At 42.0% G+C, this 27,422-nt stretch overlaps 1 protein-coding gene and 1 long non-coding RNA gene across 10 annotated transcripts in view; both read left to right on the forward strand.

The window, feature by feature from the left end:
* foxp2 (forkhead box P2) overlaps positions 1-13,986 on the forward strand; it is a 103,934-nt gene extending 89,948 nt beyond the window's left edge. For 5 of the 8 annotated variants that reach the window (XM_056367728.1, XM_056367733.1, XM_056367730.1 and 2 more), the window contains 8 exons: positions 892-1,102; positions 2,188-2,291; positions 2,499-2,600; positions 5,129-5,250; positions 5,528-5,597; positions 6,479-6,786; positions 11,733-11,777; positions 11,873-13,986. In XM_056367728.1, coding sequence (XP_056223703.1) covers positions 892-1,102; positions 2,188-2,291; positions 2,499-2,600; positions 5,129-5,250; positions 5,528-5,597; positions 6,479-6,786; positions 11,733-11,777; positions 11,873-12,017 — 1,107 coding nt within the window. In that variant the 3' untranslated portion in view covers positions 12,018-13,986. The remainder of the gene's footprint in view (positions 1-891; positions 1,103-2,187; positions 2,292-2,498; positions 2,601-5,128; positions 5,251-5,527; positions 5,598-6,478; positions 6,787-11,732; positions 11,778-11,872) is intronic. The other 3 variants (XM_056367731.1, XM_056367735.1, XM_056367732.1) reach the window with 3 other exon arrangements.
* Positions 13,987-22,448: 8,462 nt separating this feature from the next.
* Positions 22,449-26,335, forward strand: LOC130163629 (uncharacterized). Of its 2 annotated transcripts, none has more exons than XR_008826494.1 (2): positions 22,449-22,580; positions 24,878-26,335. It is a non-coding gene; the product is annotated as an uncharacterized LOC130163629 (long non-coding RNA). The 2 variants fall into 2 exon arrangements; XR_008826495.1 differs by having other exon boundaries at positions 22,462-22,585.
* Positions 26,336-27,422: the final 1,087 nt, after the last annotated feature.

The following is a 27,422-nucleotide window of genomic DNA, read 5'->3' on the forward strand; positions in this document are numbered from 1 at the left end:
TAAAGTGAGGCTTTTAGTGTTAAAAAAATTAGTTTGCATTGATAATTATCTCCGCATAGCTGGCTGTCCGAACCAGGTGTCTACTACTCTCTAAAACCACTTTCACGCTCAAGTAGTGACCCAGGAATTTTGCTGTTAGTGTGAATGAGTGAACGTCTGTAAAACGTGGCTATGACAAAACTGCTGAGCTTTGGTATGAAATGGGTTTCTATAGTAACTACAGGGTTACTTCAGTGTTAAGGTGGAGTTGTGTTAACTTACAGTAAAGCAGTTGGTATACTCTTGCTCTGTCCACTTGCAATAGCAGGATATTTGGCTGAGATGACTTGGAGCTGCTGCCAATATCTATTTCAACAGGGTCACTATAGTAACCCCACAGTCACTATAGCAACTTAGGTTCACCCTTTCAAAGAGGAACAAGCTGGGTTGTGGTTCTGAACCGGGGTCATGTAACCCACGTCGACCGATTCACACCAGCAGCACACCGACTCACTGCTTCAGTTTTGACAGAATTATGTGTGGTTGTAGTGGGGGCGATAGAGAAGGAGGGAGGGAGTGATAAATAGAGAGATAAAGAGAGATGGGGCCGGGATAACACGGAGGCTGATCGTTGGATAATCTTGAACAGCATGCTCTAATTAGAATTCTTATGATACAATTTGGTGGTTGTAATTAGTGGAGATGGGCTGGCTCCTCTCCACGAGCCTTGTTAGTGGAAACACAGCTGTGTTAGAGAAGAGGAGAGCAGACACTCGGCTCTGTCAGAGAAACCACAAAATAATGCCTTCCCCTCTCTCTCTCTCTCTCTCTCCCTCCCTCCCTCCCTCCCTCTCCCTGCTACTTGTGTCTTCCTCCCACTCTTCACCCACACTCTGTCTTCCTCCACCCCAGCTCAACCTGGTGTCCAGCGTCACCATGTCCAAGAATTTGCCCTCAGCATCACCCCCCAACTTACCTCAGACACCCACCACGCCCACAGCACCGATCACGCCCATGGCCGCCATGCCCCAGGTGCCATCAGTACTGGGAGGAGCAAACGTCCCCAGCATGGGAGCCATGCGCAGACGCCACTCGGACAAATACTCCATGCCTCTGTCGTCAGGTAGGACCAACTACTCAGCGCTGCAAATAACACAGATACACAGGTGTGTTCAGTCAGTGCAGACAATTCACTTTCCCGCAAAAGCTGAATCAGGTGAATATGTAGAAAAAGATAACATCAAGTGTTTCATATTTGGATTGTGAGGAAAGCTAAATTGCTTGAATTGAATGTGAATTGAGCCTGACCTTACACACACACACACACACACACACACACACACACTCACACACACACACACACACACACACACACACACACACATATATACACACACTGTATATTCATTTAGAGGTTGGTGTATTAAATGTTAATTTAGTTATGCCAGTGATTTGACAAAGATTAAAGTGAACTTCAGACTTTTTTCTTCATTTAAACCAAATTCTTGTTTAAGTTCAATGAAAAAATAATGTTGAAATTGCAAATTGCATGTGATACCTCAACCCTGAGCACTGCACTATTAATAGTCCTCAACCCATAATGGTTGTACATTTTATAACACACACACAGATGTGAAAGTGCGCACACAGACACACATGCACTCTGACATAAACACACACACAACCACACAGGCGTGTTGGTCTTAGCAGTGTGAAATGTCTGGTGGGTTTATAAAAGCAAGCCTGTGTTTAATCACTCTATATGTAAATAGACAAGAACTTCCTTTGTGCATAAATATTACATGAATGTTAATTAAGTTCAAATAATGGAGAAAAAATACAATATTTATTACATTAAGACATTCCATGTATTAAGCTTTGCATTTTAAACGGTCTGTCTTTGATGTTTATATTTACTCTCTCTGTGTTTAGTGTGAAGACACATAAATTATTCAACTTCACCCTAACTAACTACACGGATCTCATTTTATGGATGTATTAGTGTTTAAGATCTCTCATGAGAGAGATTAATTAAAAATGCATTTTGTTAGACATGGAAAATGCTGATTTGATGTGCCCCCTTTAACCCCACTCCCACCCCCTTTTCTTCCCCACCCCCCCTCCCATTTGTCTCCCCCCCTCTGTTAATTTGATGAAACCTTGAGTAAATTCAATACCTAAAGGAATAAAATTTACCAATTATTTCAGGTGGTGACACAGTATTTATTTTTCCAGAGATTGCCCCAAACTACGAGTTTTATAAGAACGCAGATGTCAGACCGCCATTTACTTATGCAACCCTCATAAGACAGGTGAGTGGGAAATAAATTAACTTTGCCTGATTAGATTAAAATTAATTGCTGCATGAATCATGGCAGCTCTCTCTCCCCTCTCTCAATCCATTGGTGTGTGTGTGTGTGTTGTGTGTGTGTGTGTGTGTGTGTGTGTGTGTGTGTGTGTGTGTGTGTCAGTTATGTGGTCTCGTTAGTAAACCATTATTTGATGTCATCTCATTTCAGGCTATCATGGACTCTGCCGACATGCAGTTAACGCTTAATGAAATCTACAGCTGGTTCACACGCACATTCGCCTACTTCAGACGCAATGCTGCAACTTGGAAGGTAACTTTGATGAACCCTCATCTCCTTACGCAACCTCCACCTGCTCCACCCTTTCTCTCCTCGTACAGTAAAGACTACTCCTTCCTCTCGCTGATGTCAAAAAGGAAACCTCAAGAAAGCATATATTTCCTCAGCAGCGAGCGATTAGAGCTCCGCGTCCATTCTTCCTAACCTTTCTCTTGAACAGAGCCCATTCTGCCTCTTATTTATTTTTTCCGCCATTCCACCTTTTCTGTTTGGAAATGACAGCTGAAAGAATTATTCTGCCTCAGATATCGTTTTCTAATTTGGTGCAATTAATAGCGGAGGCTCGGCGTGGAGAGGAGAGGGCTCTGACGCACTAATTATACAGCAGCCACTCCATCATCAGCACCTTTTGTTAAGAGAGACACCCCTCCTCCTACTCCCAAAACCACCTCTCCCTCGCATATCATTGGTTAATTAGGAAGAAAGATGGCTGTTTGCCTGTTAACCAGCTCTCAGCCATGTGAACGGGGTCGGCCAAAGATGCATGCACACTGGAGCTCACATGTACACACACACACACACACACACACACACACACACACACACACAAACACATGAGCTGTGTCTAAGAGAGAGGTTAAGGGTGTGTTCATGTGGAACTAAAGCAGGCAGGAAAGCGAGAATTGGCCTGTCATGGAGGGAGCACTCTTTATTTACCCACACAAAAGGCCCCATTTGTATATCTGTCCCTACAACTTTATTGTCCCGTCTTCCTCCACAAAGATGGTAAAAAATGTCTCTCCCGCAGCACATGTTTTAACCAGAAGTGTGTCTGCCTGCTGATAAAGAACGCCTCGCTGAGCGTCAGTGTTTTCGCCGTTTTATCCCGTGGCCCCTGCACGTCGTTCGTTAGCCGCCTTTAGCCTTTGTGGCTGCACAGAGGACTGGAGGGAAAACTCAACCAGCCGCTCATCAGCATGCAAGACATGGCGCAGCACTAGATTTAGCAAAGTGAATTAATTTGGATTTGGGATGCAAATGAGCACATGGGCGTGTGATCACCAATTCAGGAGGGCATGCGAAAAGATCGGTGCCCTTTTCCAGTTTGTTAGGTACAGTGCGCGCCGTGTTTTGCTGTGTAATAATGTTATGACATGTTATGTTCTCGGAGGTTTTGTAGCAGTTGTTACATTTGCTCACAAAACTATGAACCACACGCATATGTACCTTTTTTAATGTTCCCTTTCCTTTCTCGGTTTCCTGAGAAAAGTCCCTCTGTTCCTGTGATACAATAGCAATGTTATCACAGTGACATTAGAAATATCTTGTCTCAGTGTCTCCCACCCTGCACAATAACCAAGGTGATCTATTTACAGCTACAGCTCCACGATTCCTTTTGTAAGCATTAGTGGGATGATCAGCGATCAGCTCGTCATTTGATTAACGCAGAGAATGTTTTTTTTTTTTTTTTTTTTAAAAAGAAGAAATAAATAAATGAAAGGTAGTTTAATATCTCAGCTTGGTCTCATCAGCTCCACAGAGGGATCTACCCCCCCACCACCACCCCACTTTCTCTCTCTCTTTTTCCCTCACCCAGAAGCTTATTAGTTCTAACTATATAGCATGCATAATAAAACTGCTCATTTGCTCATTAATATTAAAATTATCATATTCAGAGCCATGGGCATTAAGATCAATCAAATCCTGGGATTTTCAGGTCAGATGCGAGATCTGCTTATGAGTTTTTTTCTTTTTTTCTGAATCCCTTTTTCTTGAAGAAAGAGCAGTACACACCAAGCAAAGGCAGATGATAAATATGAGAGGCAGGGATATTAAAGCCAAGGTTATTATTTGTGGAGTCTGATGCATGTTTTAATTATGGTCAGATGGTCATATTAATATAAGAGGCTTTTTCTTCTATAGGTTTTCCTTATTTTGTAATTAATGAAAACATCATAGTGGTTTATTGTATGAAAGATGTTTTCATTTACATGCAGCTTTGATAATAAATTTAAATGATAACTTGACATGTGAGCACGTATTCGTCACTACGCTGAGAATATTTGGACATATAGATGTCAGATACAGTTCAGCGTAATCCTCCTTACTCATGCACACACATACACTCTCCTCAACACACTCACACTGACACAAGGGCCTCCTGATGACTGTCTTTTTTCTTGCAATACTGTCATCTTTAAAGCGATGTGTCCATTAAGAGCAATGCTTTTCTGGAGCAGAAAGGGTTACTGACATCACCATTATCAAGGCCGGCATTACCACTTCTGTCACCACCATAAGCCATTCGCTATGCTGATTACCTCCTTTTAGCCTACTTACTCTGATTGATATGTACTGTGTGCAGGACTTGTAAGAGCATTCGCTCTCACTCAATTTTTACTAATTAAATCAATGGTGTGTGAATGTTAAGAATTTCTTCAAAATGCAAGAGAAAAAAAAAATCTATTTCCTGGCCTCCTTTTTTTTCTTGATGGATAATGAATGAATGTGATTCATTTTACCTAGTCCCTCTGACCTGTGTGTCATATGTCTCTCTGCAGAACGCAGTGCGCCACAACCTCAGTCTGCACAAGTGCTTTGTGCGCGTGGAGAACGTGAAGGGGGCGGTGTGGACGGTAGATGAGGTGGAGTACCAGAAACGCAGGTCGCAGAAGATCACAGGGTACGAGCTCCGTCACCTCTCTCTCCTTAGATCTAGAGCTAGAGGTCAATGACACCTAGAAGAGCCAAATTCTCTTCTCTTCTCTGAAGCATTTCTCCCTCTGTCTCTTTCGCTGCCCAGTTCTTTTTCTCTCTTTGTTTGTATAGACATTATATTCTCCCTGCTATACAGTTAGCTCTTCCCTTGCTAATATTTGATATATTTTCTGTCCACAGCAAGTAACAATGTGACTTAATGTCCTTCTCTTTGTTTGTTTTTGTCTTTACAATATATCCAGAAGCCCATCACTTGTCAAGAACTTGCCCTCCAGTCTTGGTTATGGAACTGCACTAAACGCCAGCTTACAGGTATGAACTAAATGCCTCAGAACATCTGACTCATCAGCTGCCTGTTTACATGACTGACAGGCGGGGCGGCTGTCTGCCTGATTGAACAGTTGAGTGGTTGAGTGAGAGTGATTGCTGTGCACAATAGGAATCCATATTAGTCCTCACACAAGCAAGTTTATTTGTTCCTAACTCAGATTTCCTGCCTCACTCTCTCTCCTCGAGTTTCTTTATCTCTCCTCTCACACCTTCTCTCTCTCCCTCTCTCCTTCCTGTGCACCATCAGACTCAGAAGGCCACCCTGTGGTCGATTCAGGAAGCAACTCTCCCTCTTTCTTTCTGTTCTTCTTCCCTTCTTTCAGCTGTGGCAGCCACCCTAGATTGATAGCGGCATGTGCAAATGCAAGGGCATGTGCATTAATATTTATCTAAGCTGTCATAAATGATTTGGCTTCATAGTGTACGCCGGCAAGGTGCTCATGGCAAAAACTTTAAAAATTTAATCACTGTATATAACTTTAATGCGCAGCAGGCGAAAGTGTCAGGAGTTTTTATTATTTTGAGGTAAAGTTTTTGGGGGACTTTTTTTAATAGCCACTCTACACAAGGGCATATGAATGGCAGCTGGGGGGAGGTAGTTGTCAGCACCATGTCACCGGGGGAAAAATAGCCTGCAACAGAACAGAAAACTTGGGACTGAGAGAATGTGTTTTAGTAATTACTATGTTAAAATTTTGAATATCATTCTCTCACCTGCCTCTTTTACCAGCCCCCTCCCTCCATGCACAAACCTTCTTGTCCTTTTTCATGTAGTCATGCTCTCTTATTCTTGCCTCTCACCTGTAACCATCTTCTTCAGTCTCTAACTCCCAGTATTCATCCTCTGTCTGCCTCTCCTGCAGGCTGCCCTGGCAGAGACCTCCCTGCCTTTGCTGGGGACCCCCGGCCTCATGAACAGCAGCTCCACGGGTCCGATGGGAGGCGGCTGCCACGGCCTCCTGGGCGGAGACCCATCCGGACTGACGGGCGGAAGTCCACCCGGACTGTTGGGCGGGAGCCCGCCAGGACTGCTGGGTGGCAGCCCCCCAGGTACGCTGAGCGGCAGCCCCCCCACCCTGTTGCAGTCCACCCATGAGGAGCTCAACGGCTCGCTCGACCACCTGGACACCAACGGACACAGCAGCCCCGGATACTCCCCACCAGTACACATGTAAGTTCCTGCAGGCAGAAGAAATACCCCTGCAGCTGGATCACACTGCATGCGCGTGTGTGTACTGCATACATCACAGCTACACACAAGCATGCATGTGTATCATAAATACATGATAATTAAGGCAGTTGTTTTTTTTTTTTTTAATTAATGTATTTGTCTTATTTGTTTATTATTATTAGTTATCCAACAAATGAAGTAAAAATTTGATTTTAAATAAATTATATTATAGGGTCTCTAAAGGTGTCTTCTCTCAGTAAGACACAACTTTTGGAAGCAGGCTTATTTAACATCTGGTTTAAAATCATTTTAAGCGATCTGCTCCAAAAATGTACTTTTGGAGGATATCCGTTAAAAAACAAAAACACTGCCTTAATTACACACACCTGAATGGTTCTGCTCGCTCTTTGCAGTTTAGTATATGAAGCCTCTTTAAAGCCTAGACAGGTTAAATGCAATGGGTCTACACTGAATCACTCATCACACATTTTTATGTGTGATGAGTACTTATCTGACAAGCACACGTTGAACCCCCCCACCTCTCCTCCTACACTGAATTCACTCGCTGTCCTTATGCCCTTTGTTAGTTTAATTGCCTGATATTTAACCCACAGTACCAGTATTTTCTTCACTCTGCCATGACCTGGGAGCAAGGTTCAATTTCCAGCATGTATTGTATCATAAGCAGACTTTTCTTTTCCTGTCTCTGCTGTGGTAATTTCAATGGCACTGTGCTTATACCTGACATTTTGGATAACAGTTAATTCTAGTTCTATAAATAGGCTCTATTACACATTCGTCTTTAATTACACCAGTGTCTGCATTATAGGGGTTTAGCTGCTATATTTTATGCAAGACTATTCCCATTAATATTTAGCAAGTGTAGCATTAATTACTTTAAAAATCTCTCCCTTCCCCATCTCTGTTTTAATGGAGCTGAGAGAGAAAGTGAGTGTTTTTAAAAATTGATCTCATGTGAGTTTCAGGAATGTCTGAAACAACCTGAGCCAGTGATGTCAACCAGGTTCTGCGTGAGCCCTCACTGTAGTGATGGCCGCATGCAAGGAAACACGCACACGCACACACACACACACACACACACACATTCAGAGACAAACACACAGACATTACACTTTAATGATACTTATCCACTGTCCATCAAAGCTCATGTTGCAAAGTCAGCCGACATTAGCTAACCACTCCTGTAATGGATAAAGGATGCACTCCAGCTCCATACCTCTCTCCCTGAGTGTGTCTGAGAGAACAGAGGAGTGTTTGGTTTGCCCTACCAGACGTCTATATGTTAATCTGTTTGGACGTATTTACCCCACTCTGAAATGGGGTGTTAAGAAGAGCAAATCTGCCCCGCTCCAGACAGAATCCCAGTATTACCACTCCCTCAGGTCATTTAACTTTTAGTAACTGGACAGCATTGACTTTCTCCTTCTTGCTTGCTTTCTCTTCTCTCTGGCCACACTGCCTTGACACTGACATGAGTGACTACGGAGGATGAGATGCATCCATCCATCCCTCTCTCCCTCCTTCCTCCCATCCCCGCCTGCCTTTACACAGCCACGACAACCTCAAAATGGAAGAAATGTGTTTTTCATGACTTGCTTTTCCAGGATGTGTTTAAATAATGGAGTGGCTTGTAGCACTAAACTAAAGTGTACATCACCTTGAAGGCCTTTCTCAGGAGAGCAACTCCTCAGCACAACCAAGGCAGCCCAACAATTAGACAAACCTCTCTTTCCCCTCAAAGTCTAAAGGTTAATGCTATCTGCTTAACCGCAAACCACATCGCCCGGGGCCATGCTGAGTCTGTGTGTGTGTGTGTGTGTGTGTGTGTGTGTGTGTGTGTGTGTGTGTGTGTGTGTGTCTGTGTGTGTGTGTGTGTGTGTGTGTGTGTGTGTGTGTGCGTGCGTGCGTGCGTGTGTGCATGTGCAATACACTCATGTACACCCTAAGGGCTATGCTTAAAGGAAGTAGTACTGTATACCAGAAACATCTGCAACTGTAGAATTAGGGTTTCCAACTTTACCTCAGAATATTTATCCAAGTGACCAAATTCATGATAAAAGCAAATACAATCTATTTCATGGCACTTTTTTTTTTTTATCAGCTGTGTCTTTTACTTTCACATCTAATTGTTGGTGACCACCCCTCTTTGGTGTTCGTTAATGAATCATAGTTTCTTTGATTGCCCCCACCCCGCCAGTCCTCACCCCTGTCTTTGCCTCTCCCCCCTGCTCCGACGCCTCTCCCTTCCTCGCCACACCACCTCTCCTGTCCCCATCCCCAACCTACCATTAGGCCCGTGGACTAATGACCTTATTTGCATCCCTGGCATACCTCCGCATGATTGCTGGTGCTAATCTCCAATTGATGTGAGAGTAGGCATCTTGAGAGCACACACACACACACACACACACACACACACACACATAGAGCATCATGTATTTATCACACCACAAAGTCCAGCGTTTACTCCTGAGTGACTCAGTAATGGCAGCTAGCCATTAAGCACTAAATGGCTCATCCACATATTTTAATAAAGTGTCAGAAAGCTCAGGCCTGTGAATATGGTCCTGCATATTTTTCTTCAAAGCCACACAAACACCTAATGAGCTGCATATTAAAAGCGCACGAGAACACGGGAGACCTTTGGTTTGTGATACAGCTCACATTCAGGTCTGTCAGTTGATCGATGTGATGCTTCACTGATTATCATTTTTAAGTCATGGTGACAAAAAGACGATTAGTATTTTTATGGAAAACCCAGACGTGACAACACTATCTAATAAGTTTCAGTTATATTTCCCCAAATGAAGCAGACATTGGTGTTGATGAGCCTGTTTTTCAAACAAACTGAGGGTTTGGTTTAGTGTTTTCTTTACTTGTTTTCATTTATTTATTTAGAAAGGTCCTAGGATTTAATGATAATGTATCTGCTCTGGTAGGAAATGACGATGGGCAGCCACTAAAACATGAAATGAACCTAGTAACACTTTATGTCCCCCTGTTCATCAGCTGTACATAAACATCCAAGACATGGTTTACAACACACTATAATATATTGGTTTTTATTAATGCAGTTGTCAACCCCCATAACCCCTCCTGTTAGATTTAATCATCATCAAAAATGAGTTGTCACAGAACTTATAATTGTTGGCAATATAATAAGTGCTTAAACATGTCCTCAGAGCTGCGACCAGCTACATTCTAGTTTGTCATGAACCATATTTGTGTGTATTTGAAAGTAGCAAAGACATGAACATATAATTGTAATTTTAATAATATAATTATTTTCATTATGGATTAATTAGTCCTCTTTTTTGGGGGGTGGGGGGGCTAAAAAATGAGGCCAAAGGGAGGTTTCATTTTTTCCAAAATCTAAAAAAAAAAAAAAAACGTAACATTTACAGTGATTAAAAAGTAGCAGGTTTGAGATGCTGGAAACAGAATGTTTGGCAGACTTGCTTAATTAATGATTAGCTATAAAGCTGCTGTTTATAAATTTTACTTAATCAGCTATTCAATTTACCAACCAATCATTTCAGCACTAGTTGGATTCTCTAAAAGAATCTCAGAGTGGATCTCAGGCCTCTCAGCACCTGTGAGGAACATTAGCTAACATTAAAGAATCAAACTGTAGTTCATAAAACAACAACAGAATTTAATTTACTCTCATATAAAAAGTCTTTCCAGTAGACTGTGCAGGTCAGGGAGCAGAGTTACCTCTGGATGATTTGGTTTTCTTTTGCCTCAATAAATTTGAGGGGCAGAAACAGAAATATTCATTGCTTCGCTTGCATCCTGCTAAGATCAGCCTCCTCTCTTTATCATACCACATCAGAATATTAATTTACAATATTTGGCTCTGAATATTAAAGTCATCTGTACCTTTTCAAATTCTTTTCAAATTCAAAGCCCCCCGCCCTCCCCCCATTCCACTGATGAAGGCAGCCCAGGAGAGAGGCTATGAGACACGTCCTAACGTACTACTACTTGATAAGTCTCCCTCTCCCTCCCCATCCTCCTCTTTAAAGTCTAGGGGGATTTTCTGATGCATCCGATGTGTCAGGAATAATTAGGTTTTGTCAGATTTATCATCGCGGCACAAAACCCTCTCCCCGACTAGGGCCCCAGATCATGTACTGCCTTGTTTGTGTGTGACAGCATTATTATTCTTGTTAGTCGCCCAACACTTTTTTGTTGGGCTCCTGTGTTCTGAAGGGAGAGGTGTCCTGCTCACAGCGCTGCTGCTGCTGCTTCCTGCCCAGCGCTTATTGACAGTGGCTAAAGATATTCATCCATTTAGAGTTAAAAACATGTATCATGGTGTCCGAGCAAACTGCCGGGGCTGAAGTTGATTAATGGCAGAACCTAGCTGCCGGTTTTTCCTCTTGAGGAGCGACATGCACAGCCCCTGCATATTAACGAGTGGCTGCGCTTTCTATTAACTAGATAAAAAAGCCTCTCCTCTGCCTTTGCTCCAGGGGGCTCAGGGATGAGAAATTCTCCATTATTTATCATGTGGCCTGTTTTTTTTTCCCTTTTTCCTTTTTCATGTATTTCAACCTGGTGTCATCAGTAAACTTTTAAATGCCAAACATGTCTGGAACATCACAGCTTATCGGCCTTACAGGGGCCATGTTTTTCATGCAATTTTCATGCAGTTACTTACAGTAGACGTGAGGCATCATGTCAAATTAGCGTCTCACAAACAACATGGTTGTTACGTTCACTAGATAATGCATGTAATGGCTGTTATATGCTTGTTTTTGATACAACAAAATATTTATCAGTGAGCTGAACACCGCATTGTGTATTCCATGTGCAGTAAAGGGAATTTATGAACAAAAACCGTCTTCCTGTTTTATCTATCACTTTATAGTGGTAATAATTTGCATTACTACATTTTACTTTCTGTCTTTATACTCTAGGTGTTTTCCAGTTACTTTAAATTTTTCACATGACAAACTTAAGTGGTGAGTTTTTGATCAAACATGTGCTATTGGCTGCAGAAATTTATCATAAAACGTATAAAACCCTAAAATTTATCACCAATATGCTTGTGTTGTAGGCCTCCCGTTCACGTGAAGGAGGAGCCACTCAATATGGATGATGACGACTGTCCGATGTCACTGGTGACGACAGCCAATCACAGTCCAGAGCTGGAGGAGGACCGGGAGCTGGAGGAAGGGAACTTATCAGAAGACCTCGAGTGACTAGGATACAGTTTTTGGTCGACGTATCCCTTCACCCAGCCGCACTGTTTCTCTCACACAGACCTCCTGCAAGACTAGAAACCACTCCACAGTCCAAGCAACCACAGCTGACTCTCTCTTTGTCTCTCTCACCACTGGGACTATTTATTGAGCATGCATCCGGATGGAGACCGGTCCAAAGGAACTCTTTGCTGCAGCCCTTTGGGATCCCCAAACATGACAGGCATGAGATGTCTGATTAAAAAATTAACTCTTTGAGACCTATTTCATTAGAGATGGCGTGGCCACATACAGTACAAGGGTGATGGACTCATGGATGGGGAAAAAAACATGAAACAAATGAGCAAATCATGTTCCGTTGAAAGCTAGCGGCCTCATATACTGCCAAAAAGGAAGACATTTTATGTTTGTGAATAATCCAACCCACAGTAGTTGTTAATGTCTAGAAACAATTGCTGGTTCAATTCAAGTTGTTGCTCTGTTATCATTTGCACAGGAGTAGTCTCAGAAATTTGTGTCACTGCCTGTATGTTGCTACTATTATAAAAACCAGTATATTATTTTCAGCTTTTTTTTTTTTTTTTTTTTAACCATCATTAATTTCCAAATATGATTTTAGACACCACCAACTGTAAATGCCATTCCCTGAATTACACCAGTAACGGAACTGCGTTACCAAGACTGTTGTTGCAGCTGTCCAAAAAAAAAAGGAAAAAAAAAAAAGAAAAAAAAGTTGGCTTCCAGTCTATTATCTGTTTGTGATTAAAAGTAAAAAAAAAAACTGGAAATTAAGTTGGGGAAAAAAACAATAGTTTGTGTAAAGCACCATTTACAAAACAAATGCATTTCTGCATAATTTTCTTCTGCTGTTCTCCTTACCTCCTCGTTCTAAAGCTTTGTCTACCTGCAAACAGTCACAGGCAACAGCTAGAAACCAAAGCCAACACTAGCAATGGCCAATAGCTTATAGACAGAAGCCACCAAACTCCTCTTGGTCCGCCTTCTGTGACTTTAAACTAGTACAAAGAGAAGCTTTTGTTCCGCAAACTACCTTCGAATAACCTCTGGGATTGTTTCATTTTGCCCTATACAAAGATGATCACAAGAAAGAGAGATGGGAAAGAAATGTTGATTTTGATGTGTAATTTGATAACTCATAGAGCGTCCACTTTGGAGACTTTCTGCCAGACGTGCTGTAGGTAAAAGGTGATGTGACATTTGAACTGCAGGCATTTTGTGCTGGTGATTTGACTGGTAGAGAGCAGCTAACTGTAAAAGTGGATCATGACCAAAACAAAAACATTTGTGTATTCAATGGAAGTGCAGAAACATTGTGTTGTTGTGAAGTTTATATAATTTTTTACTTTTTGTTCTATATTTCACATCAAAAGTCATTGCTCTTTGTTTTTTTTGTTTTGTTTTGTTTTGTTTTTGTTTTTTTCTAACCTGGTGAATATGTAATGTTCTAAGTGGGACTGTCAAAATAATGTCACGTCTTATTTCCGTGGCGGTTTTGTTCCCGAGCCGCGTCGAAACCGAAACTGAAAACATCGCTAACCAAACATTAAGAATATCTAGTGAAGCCAAATAAGTCATAATTTCAAGTTGATATGAAATGATGTGGCTTGGTTACCATGTAAAAGCAAATAATAATAGCCATTGCAGAAGAGGATATCTAAGGTGAAAGGTAACCTTTTCTAGGTGATATTTGCTTTAACTTCATCAAACATCAAATGCTCATTGTGTGGTTCATAGCTTCTAAACTATATAGATACAACTGGTGTTAGCACTGATGTACTCTGTATAGGTAGCCAGCTTTTTATAACACACTTGGTATTTATAGAGACTAAAGAGAAGTAGTTATTGTGGAGACTGCGTCCCATCATTTCCCTCACAGCCAATGTCATCTAGAAAAGTGTTGTTGCTTTAATGGTCATTTCTGTTTTCAGTAAACCAAAGTTACACAAAATTCTGCCTCCTCTTGTATGGGATAAAGAAACGCTAAAACAACCACACACAACCTGTCAGAGACTAACATACATGCGCGTGAACACACACAGACACACAGACCCCGAGCTTTTGGTCTGCCAACTTTCTTGTTTCGGTTAAATCTCCAGCTGCAGAAAATGTATGCTGTCAAAGAACCGACGAGTGGCTTTGTATTGTGCTGTAATGAACAACGCGCCTGCCTGCTTTGACCAAAATGGAAACACACTGTGCATATGTTGTTTTCAAGTGTTGTGCCAAGCCAAGAAATTGGCTGTAAGAGCTTAACACGCAGTCACGTGCAGTACTGTACAAACACACAGCATGTAAAGTACACACGCACACACAAACACACACACACACACACACACACACACACACACACACACGCCAGTTCCACGTCAAGAGGGTACTGGGCCCAGGAACAAAGCTTATCCCTTCAATACTTAGCTGGAGTCAGCAAAACGACTTGAAGACGACGTTCTTAATAATCTTATCACACCAAATAAAAAGGACGCTGCGTCTTTCAAAAAAAAAAAAAAAAAAAAAAAGGGTTCTCCCACTTACCCAAAAAGGCTTTCTAAAAGCTTCTACCTCTGCACAACAAATTCAGAACAATTATGACAGATTGCACGAGTTATTAGAATGCCACAAGAGCTGTTACACTTTACTACGCTTGTCTCATAGGACGTGGCTCAAACCAACGTTTACATTCCCTGCGTCAAGATATGGAAGATTTGCATTGTAATAGGTTGTCCTCAAACATTTGTAGAATGATAATGTATAGATTACCTGTAAGGGAATATTGTGTTTAAAAAATGCATGTCTAAAAATCATTTGGTGGACTGGAAACAAGAACTAATAAAAAGAATATAATAAAAATCATCGGGACGATGGCCTAAATGTACGTACATTACCTCAGATATACTGTTTTGGGAAGGATAAAACCTGTCAGCCACAGAATGCATATTACCTGTAGATTTGCATGGGTTTTGTATAAATTAAGTAAAAAAATGTCTAAAATAGTTGCTTGCACATAATACCAGAAAGACCTCCAGAACTGCGATCTGCTCCTCCACTAGATTTTAGGATTGTCTGGATTTTCTGGGTTGATTTTGTCTGTATTTTGATAACTGTGCATACTTATGTAAAAAAAATGTTGGTGGACCCATAAATTTACCAGACTTTTTTCTAAGAGGAAAAAAAAATCTCAGTGTTTCTTTTCTGACTTACCTGAATTTTTACTGTTTCTCTCTCATTGCTCGCTAAGAATAGCAAACCTGCTTTTTCTGCATCTGCTTTGCGTAGCTGTAAGGCTTAACCTAATGTGTGTATTTATTGCTTGTACCTCTGTGCATACTTTATGAAGCATTATGTCTGGCAGTTGAGTCATGTATCCTTTCTACTGCTATCCTTCTCTAATAATTGGGAATATGATCCCCCTATGTATACAGTAAATTGGGACTGTAGCAAACATATGTTTATGTAATTGGTGAAAACTTTTTGTTTTGGTTTCATTTCCTTTTGATCGAGATTCAACTACTTTTTTTTTATACTTTTCATTACTGTGTACTGTGTCCATACGTTAAAGGTTCTCTGACATTAGAAGGTCATGGTTGAGAATTGTAACAAACGTTATTATTTTCTGTATTCATGGCATTTCACTGCTGAATAAAATAAAGGACCAAAACTTGGAATTTGAAAAACAACTGTCTACCTCCAGCATCAGAGAGTATTTTTTTTTTTCCTTCCACTGTTACACATATATCTTTTATTCTACAAAGGCACAGCCATGAAAATCTAGCTGGCATTACACTTTTAACGTTTCAGGAGCTGCTACTTCAGAGATGTGAAGGAAGGAGCTGGAAAAAACAATTAAAGTTTAATGTATATGTTACAAGGCTTTGTTCCAGCTTCCAGCACCTAGAGTCTTGTTTAGAAGAGCGGGACAAGGCACTGTATTGCCCACCCCTCTGGACCTGTAATGGGTTTAGCCTTTGTATGATTCAAGCCCACTGCTTTCATGTAACACAAGCATGTCCCAGTATACAGGGAAGTACTGCTGTGTACCTTTTGAAAGGCTTTTGTAAGAAGTGACTTACCCAGCTAGGCTTCATTTCTGAGCTACACACTGCAAAACTGGTTTTGGTACAAACCACATTATTAAGTCTGTTGTCATGCTCATATAAAAAATATCTGCCTTATTACCATCAGGGTTCTGCATCGTGTAGAGAAAACAAAGATGTGAAATTTCATCAGACGTCTTCCATTTTCCATCCATCTTCAAGACAGCAGTTTCCTCTTGACACTTCAAAGGAAAAAAAAACAACAGGCCTTTTAGCCTTTTCGATTGATGGATGTTGACTGGTAAAATGCTATGACAGGCCATGTGGCTAAATCAACTCCAGCAGGCCCACCACACCTTGTCGGTCATGGAGCAGCCGCACACTGACACCCTCATTGAGATTCAAGCTGAATCTACCATGACCAATAGGTTGCCCATTAGCTCGTCTGTATGCCGAGAGCCTTCTACACGTTCCAAAGGGTGCTCAGGGACATCGTGGGACCCTTTGAATCATGTCCGCTGGTCATTTAATCGTAACGCTGATGCATGTTCTTTTTCCTTACCATATGATGTCCCATGAGGGGTCAGAAAACAACAGCATTTTTCATAATGGCACACAGACACACTTCTCTTTCTCTTCCCCCCAATGACAGTCCCAGGCATCAGCCATGGCAGGCTCCTGTTATCTCCTCAGCAATGGCGTTCCAGAGCATTAGCTAGCTCGCAAGGCACTCGTCTTCTGTGCTATTTATGCACTTGGAAGTGTTTGTGAATTCAAGTGAGGCATCGCATACGCAGTGCAACAAGGGCCGCTGTGTACTACACAACATCAGAGGGAGCTCCGACATTAAAGTGTGAGAGCGCCTGCTAGAGACCCTTCTTTCAAAGGCCATGAAATAATAATGGGTTGTGGTTAGAGAGGTATCCGTGAGTCACACTGGCTGCTTTTCATAAAGTGGAGTTATTTACAGTGCGATGAATAAAAGAAAGGGTAGCTGGTGGTGCAAGCCTTTTCCACATGAACGGTGGGGTAAAAGAAGTCCCTCTAATATACAGTGGCAGTGCAGTATACTAGAGGCTGGGAAAGGGAGAATGCACCGAAAGAGGAGTTAATTTCTGGAAGAAAATGTGTTTTTGAAACTGTAAAGCAATATTTGACGTTTTGGAAAATAAGCGTATTCACTTTCCTCTCGAGACTTATATGAGACGTTTGACACCACAAGTGTTTATGCGGTAAATACAAAGCTACGGCCGGGAGCTTGGCTTAGTTAGCTTAGCGTAAAGACCGGAACCAGGGAAAACAGGAAGCTCAGCTCCGTCCAGGCGAAACAGAATCTACCAGCACTGAAAGCTTACTAATTAATATGTCATAACTTGTTTGATTATTCCATACAAAAAAACAGAAACGTTAAAACAAGTTGCAGTTTTACAGATTGACAAATTAGATATAACATGTTAATTAGAGGTGCTGGTAGGTAGATTCTCCTACCTTTGAACAGAGCCAGGCTAGCTGTTTCCTCGTTTCTGGTCTTTATGCTAAGCTAAGCTACCTCGCTGCGTGTTGTCATGTGATATTTACCATGCAGACATGATAGTGCTATCAATCTTCTTGTCTTACTCTCGGGAAGAAAGTGCATGAGCGTATTCTGCACAAACTATTCCTTGAAGCTCTTCGACATGGAATAGATCTCAGTACAATATTAAGAGGCTAAATGTCTCACATCCTGCCTCTCTGAATTAGACAGTGTATCCTGGCATCATTCATTTCATCGCCAACACTGACCAATTAGGTCAATTTATGAACCGTCCCCTCGTGGGATTGAGTGGTAAATATCTCCAGTCTCGCGGTTTATTGATTAAGAGTCCAGACTCTCTCTCTCTCTCTCTCTGTCTCTTTCTTTCTCTCTCCATCCCTTCTGACCTGACCATGCATGTCAGCTCCCTAGAAGACCCTCGCCCCCAGGCTGCAAAATTGCCTGCTAAATAGTCCGAGGCAATGGCAACGCTAATTGAGATCATCATTATTATAATTGCAAGCCCTGAAAAGCGCGTCTTAAATAATTTGCATTGCTCTCAAGTTGATATTGGACGCAGTACAAAAATAATTGCATAGCTCGGAGGCATGGCGCTTGGTTTGGTGGTGGGCGAGGGGACGCTTGTGCCCGTTCCCCAACCCCGCCCAGCCCTAGAAACAGCGCTGACTTGGGTGCCACAAGGTGCTGTGCCCTATATCGGATGCCATCAGAGGAGTCACGTGTCACGTTTTTATGTTCAGTTCATGTTTTTTCATATTTTTTCCCCACTTGTACATGAAAACCTTCGCTGCTGATGCCTCACAGTCAGCAAATGTATAGTGAAGAACGAAAACCCCCATGAGATCAGACTCCTTTAATGCTTGGTCCAGTATTGTGTTTTCCACTGGTCACTGTATTTTAAAGTAAACCCGACTCCAAACTCACCTTCCCCACCGCCACACGTCTGAGTTTCCACTCTGTTGGAGGAGCTGCTGAGATCGACAAAAAAACTGTGTGACCTCGATACATAAAACTTCACTCATCATTACATCAGAGGGCCCTGACGTAAAGGTACTTTTCACTTTGTGTGGATGTGATGTGCAGGCACCGGTGTAATGTATGCAAGAGAAATGCCTATTTCTCCAACTGAAACAAGGGATTAACCCAACAAAATGGTGAGAAACTGCTGATATTCATGAATTCTTGCCTGTGGCATTATCTGCCACATACACACACATACACACACACACACACACACACACTCATCCTATCAGGTTCTCTCTCTCCCTCTGTCTCACACACACACACACACACACACCCACACACACACACACAAGCACACAGAGACTTGACAATAACCCTAATGAATATGATATGGTAACATGATATTGCTCATTATTTGTTTGCTCGACGCTTTAACAACAACAACAACAACCCTTCTAGGCTGCTGGTAAATCTTTTGCCTGTGAAAATGAGCACATCAAAGAAGAATGAAAGGGTAGAATCAGATTAACTAAATCCTCTTAGAAACAACACTCCCCTCAAACACACTCTTTGCCTTTATCACCCACATTTCCCCTCTTTTCAACACATCATATCTCTCTCTCTCGTATTGCTTTCTTCCCTTACATGTTAGTTGTGATAAATCAAGCTGTTTGAGGTGGATAGCGTGCAGGTGGCTGGAGAGGTTATGCTGAAAAAGAAAAAACCCAACTATCATCTTTAATCCATGGTAATCACATCTGGCCTTAATCACCAATTCATAATGGAATTTATAATGGAATGATTTCAATTACCTACCACCACCGGCACCACCGACTTCTGCAATTAAATTAGGACAATGCAATTGTATGTCTTTGTCTCATATCTCAATATGTTTGTGTTTAAGGGGTCTGGTGCTTTTTTGTTTGTGGAACTTCTGAAGGAGAAGTTTGGTCTTGGGCTTGTGGGAAAAAAAAAAAAGATTTTTTTTTTTAATAAAAAGAAAAAGAAAACCTTGGGAGTTGATCATGTGGGGGTTTGGGGGGGGTGGTAAAGAAAAAACGAAGTATCTAGCATTAGTGAGGAATGGTGGGTTAAATCACTTACTGAAGATTTTTAATGACATTTCAGTGTTCCTTGTATAATTACTCTTCATCCGAGATGGGCCGTAATGCTGTTGGACAGTCGCGGTTCAGGCTCGCTAGCTCGCTTCATTAGCGTGTCATTCCTATTTCACATCAGAGGCTTTAATTGTAATGCTGAATATGCACAGCTCTCCACAGAAGCCTAATCAAAGTGGATCCACTTGTATTATTAATATCAGAAATCAGCCCGCTTGCTATTTTTTTATAAATAAAAGAATACAGACGCATAAATCAGCTGTCATTTATTAGCATGGCCCTGGCATATCCGCCAGACATGCAAGAAGAGCAACCCCACCCCATCTCCGTTCCTCCCTGCATCACTCATCAAGATTTAAAAAGAATAAAAGACACAGAGGAGAAAAGAAGAAAAACTGCATTAAATATACATACTAATTCCACCTTGAAGTAATCTGATTACAAAGCAGGTGACACTGGGTGCAGAGAAATTTGGATGGCTGGCAATAACAAGGGGATGGAGAGGTTCACAGGGAGAAAAGATGGAAGGATGGGTGGACAGAGAGAAGAGACACGATGGGAGGATTAAGGATTTACATTCAAAAGCAAATACCACGAGAGAAAGAGAGACTAAAGCGGAGAAGGGAAGGTGTCTTTGAAGGGGGCTGCATGAAGACGGAGTGTGGCCACGTACAGGTCTTGCTGACCAACCATAAAAAGCAGCTGTGTTTTGAATCCTGTGGCAGCGAGAGTCAAAGTGCCGCGAACCGCTAATCCACATCGGGGGAGGGCTTTGGTGCTGATGCAGACGGCGAACGCCACACTGCAACTGAATACCTGCTCTGTCTCTGAGAGGAGACACTAGAGCTTTGGAATGAAATGAACCTTCTCTTTGTGGAGGGAGAAGTGTATTCTTCCGGATATGAATGGATTTTCTTTGCTTGTATTTCAGAACTGCAGAATTAAGTGATGTGCAGTGTGTTTAGCACTGGTGGTTGAGTTTGAGTTGATTAAAAGAACAGAGTTAATCAGGGCAAAGAAGTAACTTAGTGATCTTTTTTCTTTTTTCCTCAGCTCTGATGGGAGAGGAAGATCAGGTCTCATCACATCCTTTAGTGGGACAATAACACAAATGTATTAACCCACACACCTCATTTTACTGTTGTAGCTAATTTGAACTACTTTATAAACAGTTAAGTAGATTAGTTCATTGGTTTCGAGCCTACGGGGTCACAAATGAAGCTGAGGGGTTGTGAGTTTATAGGAAATAAGAAAAGGGCAAAGCTCTTGGCTTTCTTGTGTAAAATTGGATTATTTTACCTATTTAGGTGTGGAACAGCTATTGAAATTAAAACATCTGAGATGTCCAGGGCGGAAATCTGTCTAGACATGAGGCCTACAGTAGACACAAGCCCAAAAGATTGGAATCCACTGATTTAGTACTAAAGTTAAGTACCACAACCTTAAAATTGTGTATACTGTACATATGAATATGAAATGCTTTAATTGGCCAGTTTAAGTCAGAGGCAGACAACAAAAGTATCTGCCACAAGCCAACACTGTCACATTTAATGTCAGGATACAAGAAAAGTTATGACAGCTTCAGGTGGGTGAGACAGACATGGATTATTAATTAGACATTAATGGGGAGACAGACATTAATTAGGCATTAATGTGGTGACTCCTCATACTGAGTCTACCCTCACTTTCTCCCAGTCACATCCTTCCTCTCTGTTTCTATCTATAGCTCGGCCCTTTTTTTTTCTCCCTGCGCCCGCACCTCTCCGCCCACTGCATGCTCTCTCTCATCTGTGTGTGGAGAAGCCGATGTGAGCTACGCTGCGTTAACACTTTTAATTTTGTTCTGGCAAGGTGCATTTTGGGGCAATTCCATTTGCTTGCCGTGTCTTGTGAAACTAAATCAAACACCACTCGGGTATTTCAAGCATTTAAAGCTGGCAAAGTTCTTTATAGGCCACACACACACACACACACACACAAACACACACACACACACACACACACACACGCACACACACACGCACACACATTCCAGCGCTGGTTGTTGTGTTGTTGTGTGACTGCTTGACTTTCCTTCCTGACATGAATCTGTTTTCTAACGTTTGCTGTGTGCTGAGCTGGAAAAAACAAAGTGTCTTGCTTTACAGGGCAACATGCAAACACGCCACTGCCAAACATCAGCTCAGTGTCAACATGTGAGAGGGGAATTCGCCACTGCTCTGAGAGGAGGTTTGTGTAAACTGCTGGCTGATGAAAAGGCTTCTTAAACAGAGGCTGAAGGGAACAGAAAGGGAAGTAAGGTATTGTGAGGAGACACTATATCACTTTCCAGTGTACTGTACACGCTACAATCCCCGGGAGAAGGCAGGTGGGAAAATGATAGTGGCAGTGGGGGGCAGTGTTCAAGTACAGGTCAGCTCCATTACCTGGGTCCAGCATGTCTCCCTCACATCCTGAACATACATATATAACCCCAGCTTGATGATATTCTTTCCCAATCTCGCTAGTTTCCATTCCAAACCTCTTTGATCTGTGATTTGCATTTTAGCACCCACGGGGTGAAAATTTATTTGGATGAGATTTTTTTTTTCTCTCTCCCTCACTGCCTTCTTTTCTGCATCTTCTCACTCACCCATTCACCATACCTGGGGCTTGTAAACTCATCCCTCCCCCTCCCCTCCCTCTTTCCCCAGTTCCCTCCGTCCCTCTTTCCCCCCACTGCGGCGCTGCTCGCGATCTCCTTTTAATATCAGCTGTGCCCCGGAACGAAACAAACAAATTAGCTGACGGGTGGGCAGGTTTCAATCTTGGTTGCTCACCTGTATGTGATCCTTGGGGTGTGCAGGTAGAGAACAAGGCTCAACACAGTACGAACATGGCTGGGGAAAAAAATGCGGTGAGGTAAACTCTAGTAGTGCTCTCAACCTTTAATTGAAATTGTATATCTATTTTTTATTTACTTTATACTTTTACTATGTTTCAGAGCGAAATATTTTAACTTTTTACTCCATGACATATGTTTGCATTGTTAAAAGAATCATTTGGAGTTTTGCTTTATTTGTTTTCTTGTTCGATGATAAAGGTTGACACCACTCTCTTTAAGAGTGCGATAAATACGAAGCTACCACTAGTTAGCAGCTAGTTAGCTTAGCCTAGCTCAAACACATAAGCTCCTGCAAAATCATAATGTGTCGTTTTTGCTCTTTAGTATGTAGCACATGAATCTGTGAGCTTTACAGGTGCTGGTAGGTGTCACCTTTCAACAGAGCAATAGTAGGTGTTTCCCCCTGTTCCTAGTCTTTGCACTGAGCTAAGCTACTGGCAGCGGCCTTGTATTTACAGCAATATTCGGTACAGAGTAGTATTGATCTTTTCATTTAACTGACATCAAGAAAGCAAATAGATGTATTTTTACTGAAGATTGCAGGATCACATTGGTTTGTGACCCCTTGTATAAAAAACAAAGCTGTGTCAATTTGGAGCCCCCTTCACATTTCAGATATATTGTTTGAGTTGTTAGTGGAGCTTCTCATTTAAATAACTGAGGCCCAAATATGTAAAACTATCAGTTGTTTTACAAAAGAAAAGTTTAGATGTGGGAGAAAATTTACAAGAACTTTGATTTTTCTTCTTTCCTTTAATCAACCCCCGTCACATTCATCTTGTGACCCATCAGAGGTGACATGACCCTCAGGCTGGGAACCACTGGACTAAAATACCAAACTGTGTGTAAAGCGCCTAAACTTTTCGTACTTTAAGTATATTTTGATGGTAATTCTTGAATAAGATTTTGAATGCAGGCCTTTCACCCGAATGAAGTATATTTACATTCATGTAAATGTACTTTTAAGACACACAGAGCCTTTTTTATTTTGTAGAGGTTTGTGTCTGCCAAATATTTAACTCAGCATCCTCCCACTAAAACTTCCTGTGACTCAACCAAAAGCCTGCAGCTGCATCGGCCCGTGCTTGTGGGCAAGCAACATCATCGCCCCCTACGCTAGACTTCCGTCTGCTTCCAGCTCACTGCCCATTTGATGTTTTTAAACAATTTATATTTGTTATCATATCAAAGAGGAGGCGTGCGGCTATCAAACGCGCGAGGTGCACACTCTCAGCCGTGGGCCCCTCTCAGTCAGCCACGCTCCATTCCTTATTCTATTTTATCTCTCTTTGGTTTTTGACTAATGTCAGTAACAGCTACCGGTAATAAAATGCTTGTTAGAGTTTGTGCCGTTGCCTCGGAGCGGCGGCTTTGATACATTGTCAGGCCATTTGCCAGTGTTTCTTGATTACCTTGCCACAGACTGCATGTTTATTGATTGGGAGTTAATAAAGCGAGGGCCTCCGCTTATTTCGCCCTCGCTTCCTTTTGCAAAAGGTGAGGCTTCCTTTGATGTGGAAGCGATACATTGTCAGGCAACATAAACGCATGTGTTGTAATGTCAGCTTTGCTCCTAGCCCCCTTTTTGCATTGTGTGCGCAGTGTCGCATGGAGGCGCGTCGTGGTTTTCACTTTGACTCTTATTATTGTCGTTGTTGGGAATAAATTGAAGGTGTAAGAAAAAACAAATGGTGCCAATTACTTACATTACCTGCAGGCAGTCGAGGTGACTTTAGTTTGCTGTCTGTAATGCTGACATCTAATTCTACAATATATCTTTGCATCTGGCTGTCTTTATGTGTTACTGCTTTTATGTCTTCATGTGTAGGACTGTCACTGTGAGCCTGTCATCTCTGGATCTGTTTATCTCCTGGCTTCCGTATCTCCCCCCTTTCCTCTCTCTGTCTGTCTGTCCCCATGACAGTCAATATGGTGATTCCATCCCTTACCAGCTGATTGTCTTTTGTCTTCGTCCTCTCTTGCTTCTCCCACCGCTGTTTATCCTGCCCCTTCCCCAGACACGGACCACCTTGGATGATTTTCTGTGTCTGCGTCTGGCTGTCTTGCATCTCCCCCCCTCAGAACTCTACTGAGCCAGCAGTCGTGTCAAATCAAAATAACATCTTTAAAAATTCAGTCAACATTACCCCTACAAACAGCAAGGGCCTCCTTGTTGGCTATTCATGTATTCAGGTGTACATTGTATCATGGTGGAGATGCATTCGGAGCGCTAGGGAGCCCAACATGGCAATTCCATCAAAATTTGATGTATTCATTCATAGTCACTAGTAAACTCTGTTTGTTTGCAGATAACCGGGATGTTTACCAGAGGCCGGGCAGTGGGAAAGCAGACAGCCACATGCAGATCAGTTTCTTATCGGACAAGGGTGGCCCTGCACCTGCCGGCCATGTAACCCCTGCTGGGTCCCCAGCGGAACATGAATCTGCGGAAGGTTTCCCTGTTTTCCTGTCATCTCTCTGACGCCGTCAAACCTCCCCTCTCACTTGCTGTCTATCTTGATGTGCGCTTGTATATCTATGTGCAGTGCTGCGACAAACACCGTATGTGCTCAGCCTAAGAATCCCCATCCACACATCCCCTCCCCTTCCTCCTCCTCCTCCTCCTCCTCCTCCTACCCTGCTCCTTCTTTCCCTCTATCTCTCCCTCTTTCCTATCACATTTCTCACAGTATTTACATCCTTGTTTAGTGTCACATTCTTGGGGTCAAACCAAAGTGCCGTCGCCTCAGGCTGGCTCCCAGGCTTGTGTATCATTGTGTTTGCTGATCACTTTCACTGCCTATCATAGTCCCACACTTTTCCTGCCTTATTTATTTTTTTATTTGTTATAATAAAACACCCAGTAGTGCTTGTACAAGCAGCTTGATCTGGAATAATATGTAAATAGAGAGGAGTACTGGTTGATTTGCTGCTCTACCCCTTCATCTCCCGCTTCCTCCTCTGCCTCTTTCACTTCCTGGAGTCCCCCCCCCCGCCCGCCCGCCCGCATGTGAATCTCTCCCCACTCTCTCAAATTCCACCGCTCTCTTCCTTGGAACCGTCCCAAAATCTCATCGTGTCAAAATGCATTATGAACATCAAAACATTTCTGTTTACAACATCGCAGTCGTGTCAATTAAATCTGATAAATTATTCAAACATTTATCTTCCCCCACTATGCCTGGGGAATTTTTAATCAAGCTTCTTATTTGCTTTAAATTAGCACTGTCAAGTGTGCATTTGTGTAAAATCCCTGGTATCATTAAAGATTTATCAATTGGAAATCTGTTTGGGTTGATTTTACTGTTAATTGGCTAGGAGGCGTGCTGTGGCTCTACACTCATCTGCAACAAGTGCCTGCGAGTTGTGTTAGAGCAGCAGAGAACAAAGATCAGATTCCTTACACAGCCGCATTAGTGAAATCTACAACTGCTGCAAAACTATTATACACCAAACTCAACTGACTGGATCTGTCATTCAAGCTGAATATTCTCAAACAGTTTGCCAGAATTTATCTTTAATGAAAACCTCATTTAGTCCTCAGTTAAAACTGTAATATTTCCTACTCGAGGTCTATATCACCCTGTTTGTAGAGGAGGTAACACATTTACACTGCATCTTATGAATACTTGGTGTGAAGACAGGCTTGTTGGAGATTTCTAAGACTGCTGGTTTTAAAATGTTTTAATATTTTTGAATGTATTAACAATGAAAATTTTAATTTATTACATTAATGACATTACATTTAAATATATGTTTATCTTGTATTGTCAGTTCTTCAGATTCATCCTTCCCTTACATTGTTTCTCCTGCTTGGATCTGTCCATTACCAGACCAGTCACCTGTCCACATATCTGTTCCCCATCAAACATCAGTCACAGCACGTACACTACACTTCCCAATGACCATTTGCACCTTGGCCACAGAGTCCATGTTGTCTCTGTTTTCCAGAAGTTCCTCTGTGTTGGCTTCCTTCCTGCATGATGCCATATGTCATTCTTGAGACTTTGGCTGCTTCTCTCATGATAACTGTATTTATTCTAACACTGACCCAAAAAAGCCTGTTGTTGCTCTTCTACCTCTGCCTTGTGAGTCTGGATTTTAGTCGTCATTTGTGTGGCAGTCTCCTGGTCTCTAACTCGGCGTACAGTGTGGATTTTCCATGCTCCTGTAAATAAAATAGGTATCAGAATTCAGAGTTACATAACCTATACATTAAGTCAGTGGATGATCAAGAATGCCTGCATTAAAGGAACACTTGTGTACTCATAGTCAGCTGCTCCCTTGCTATATGTTTGTTTATGTTGGCTTAAGCTCATAGCGACTTGGTACAGCTACAAATTGTCAGTCATTTTTTGTACCTGTTCACAGTGCTGTGGGCCTGCAGCTCCATCTTCTTCATCCTTACTAGGGATGCCTCTTCTCAGCCAAAACAACCTACGCGTCCGTCTCGCTCTGTTGAATTTGTGGTGGAGTCTGGCTTGTACAAGCACACTTTGACAGCAGGTTATAAAACATACCATTAATCTCTATGTTTTTATATTACTTGATTACATTTCCACAACCTAAGTGGAAGTCTGGAGGTGACTCCCATTCACCACTGCCTTGTTCACTGTCAGCCAAGAATGTAAGAAAGGAAAGGCTGCAGTTTACATTGACTGTACTCTACAACACAGGCATTCCAGACAGGTTTTGTTTGTCTCTTTAAATACATAAGCTGTCATTTTAATTAGCACTGCTGTCTACACTGGGTCTGTGCAAGCTCACAATGGAGCTCCATCTGAAGTGCCACTTAAACCTGCTCTATTTTGTTATGCTTCATGGCCATTCAGCGGCCATTTTTTTTTTTTTTAA

Source organism: Seriola aureovittata, chromosome 22 (assembly GCF_021018895.1).
Source record: "Seriola aureovittata isolate HTS-2021-v1 ecotype China chromosome 22, ASM2101889v1, whole genome shotgun sequence".
NCBI classification, from domain to species: Eukaryota; Metazoa; Chordata; class Actinopteri; order Carangiformes; family Carangidae; genus Seriola; species Seriola aureovittata.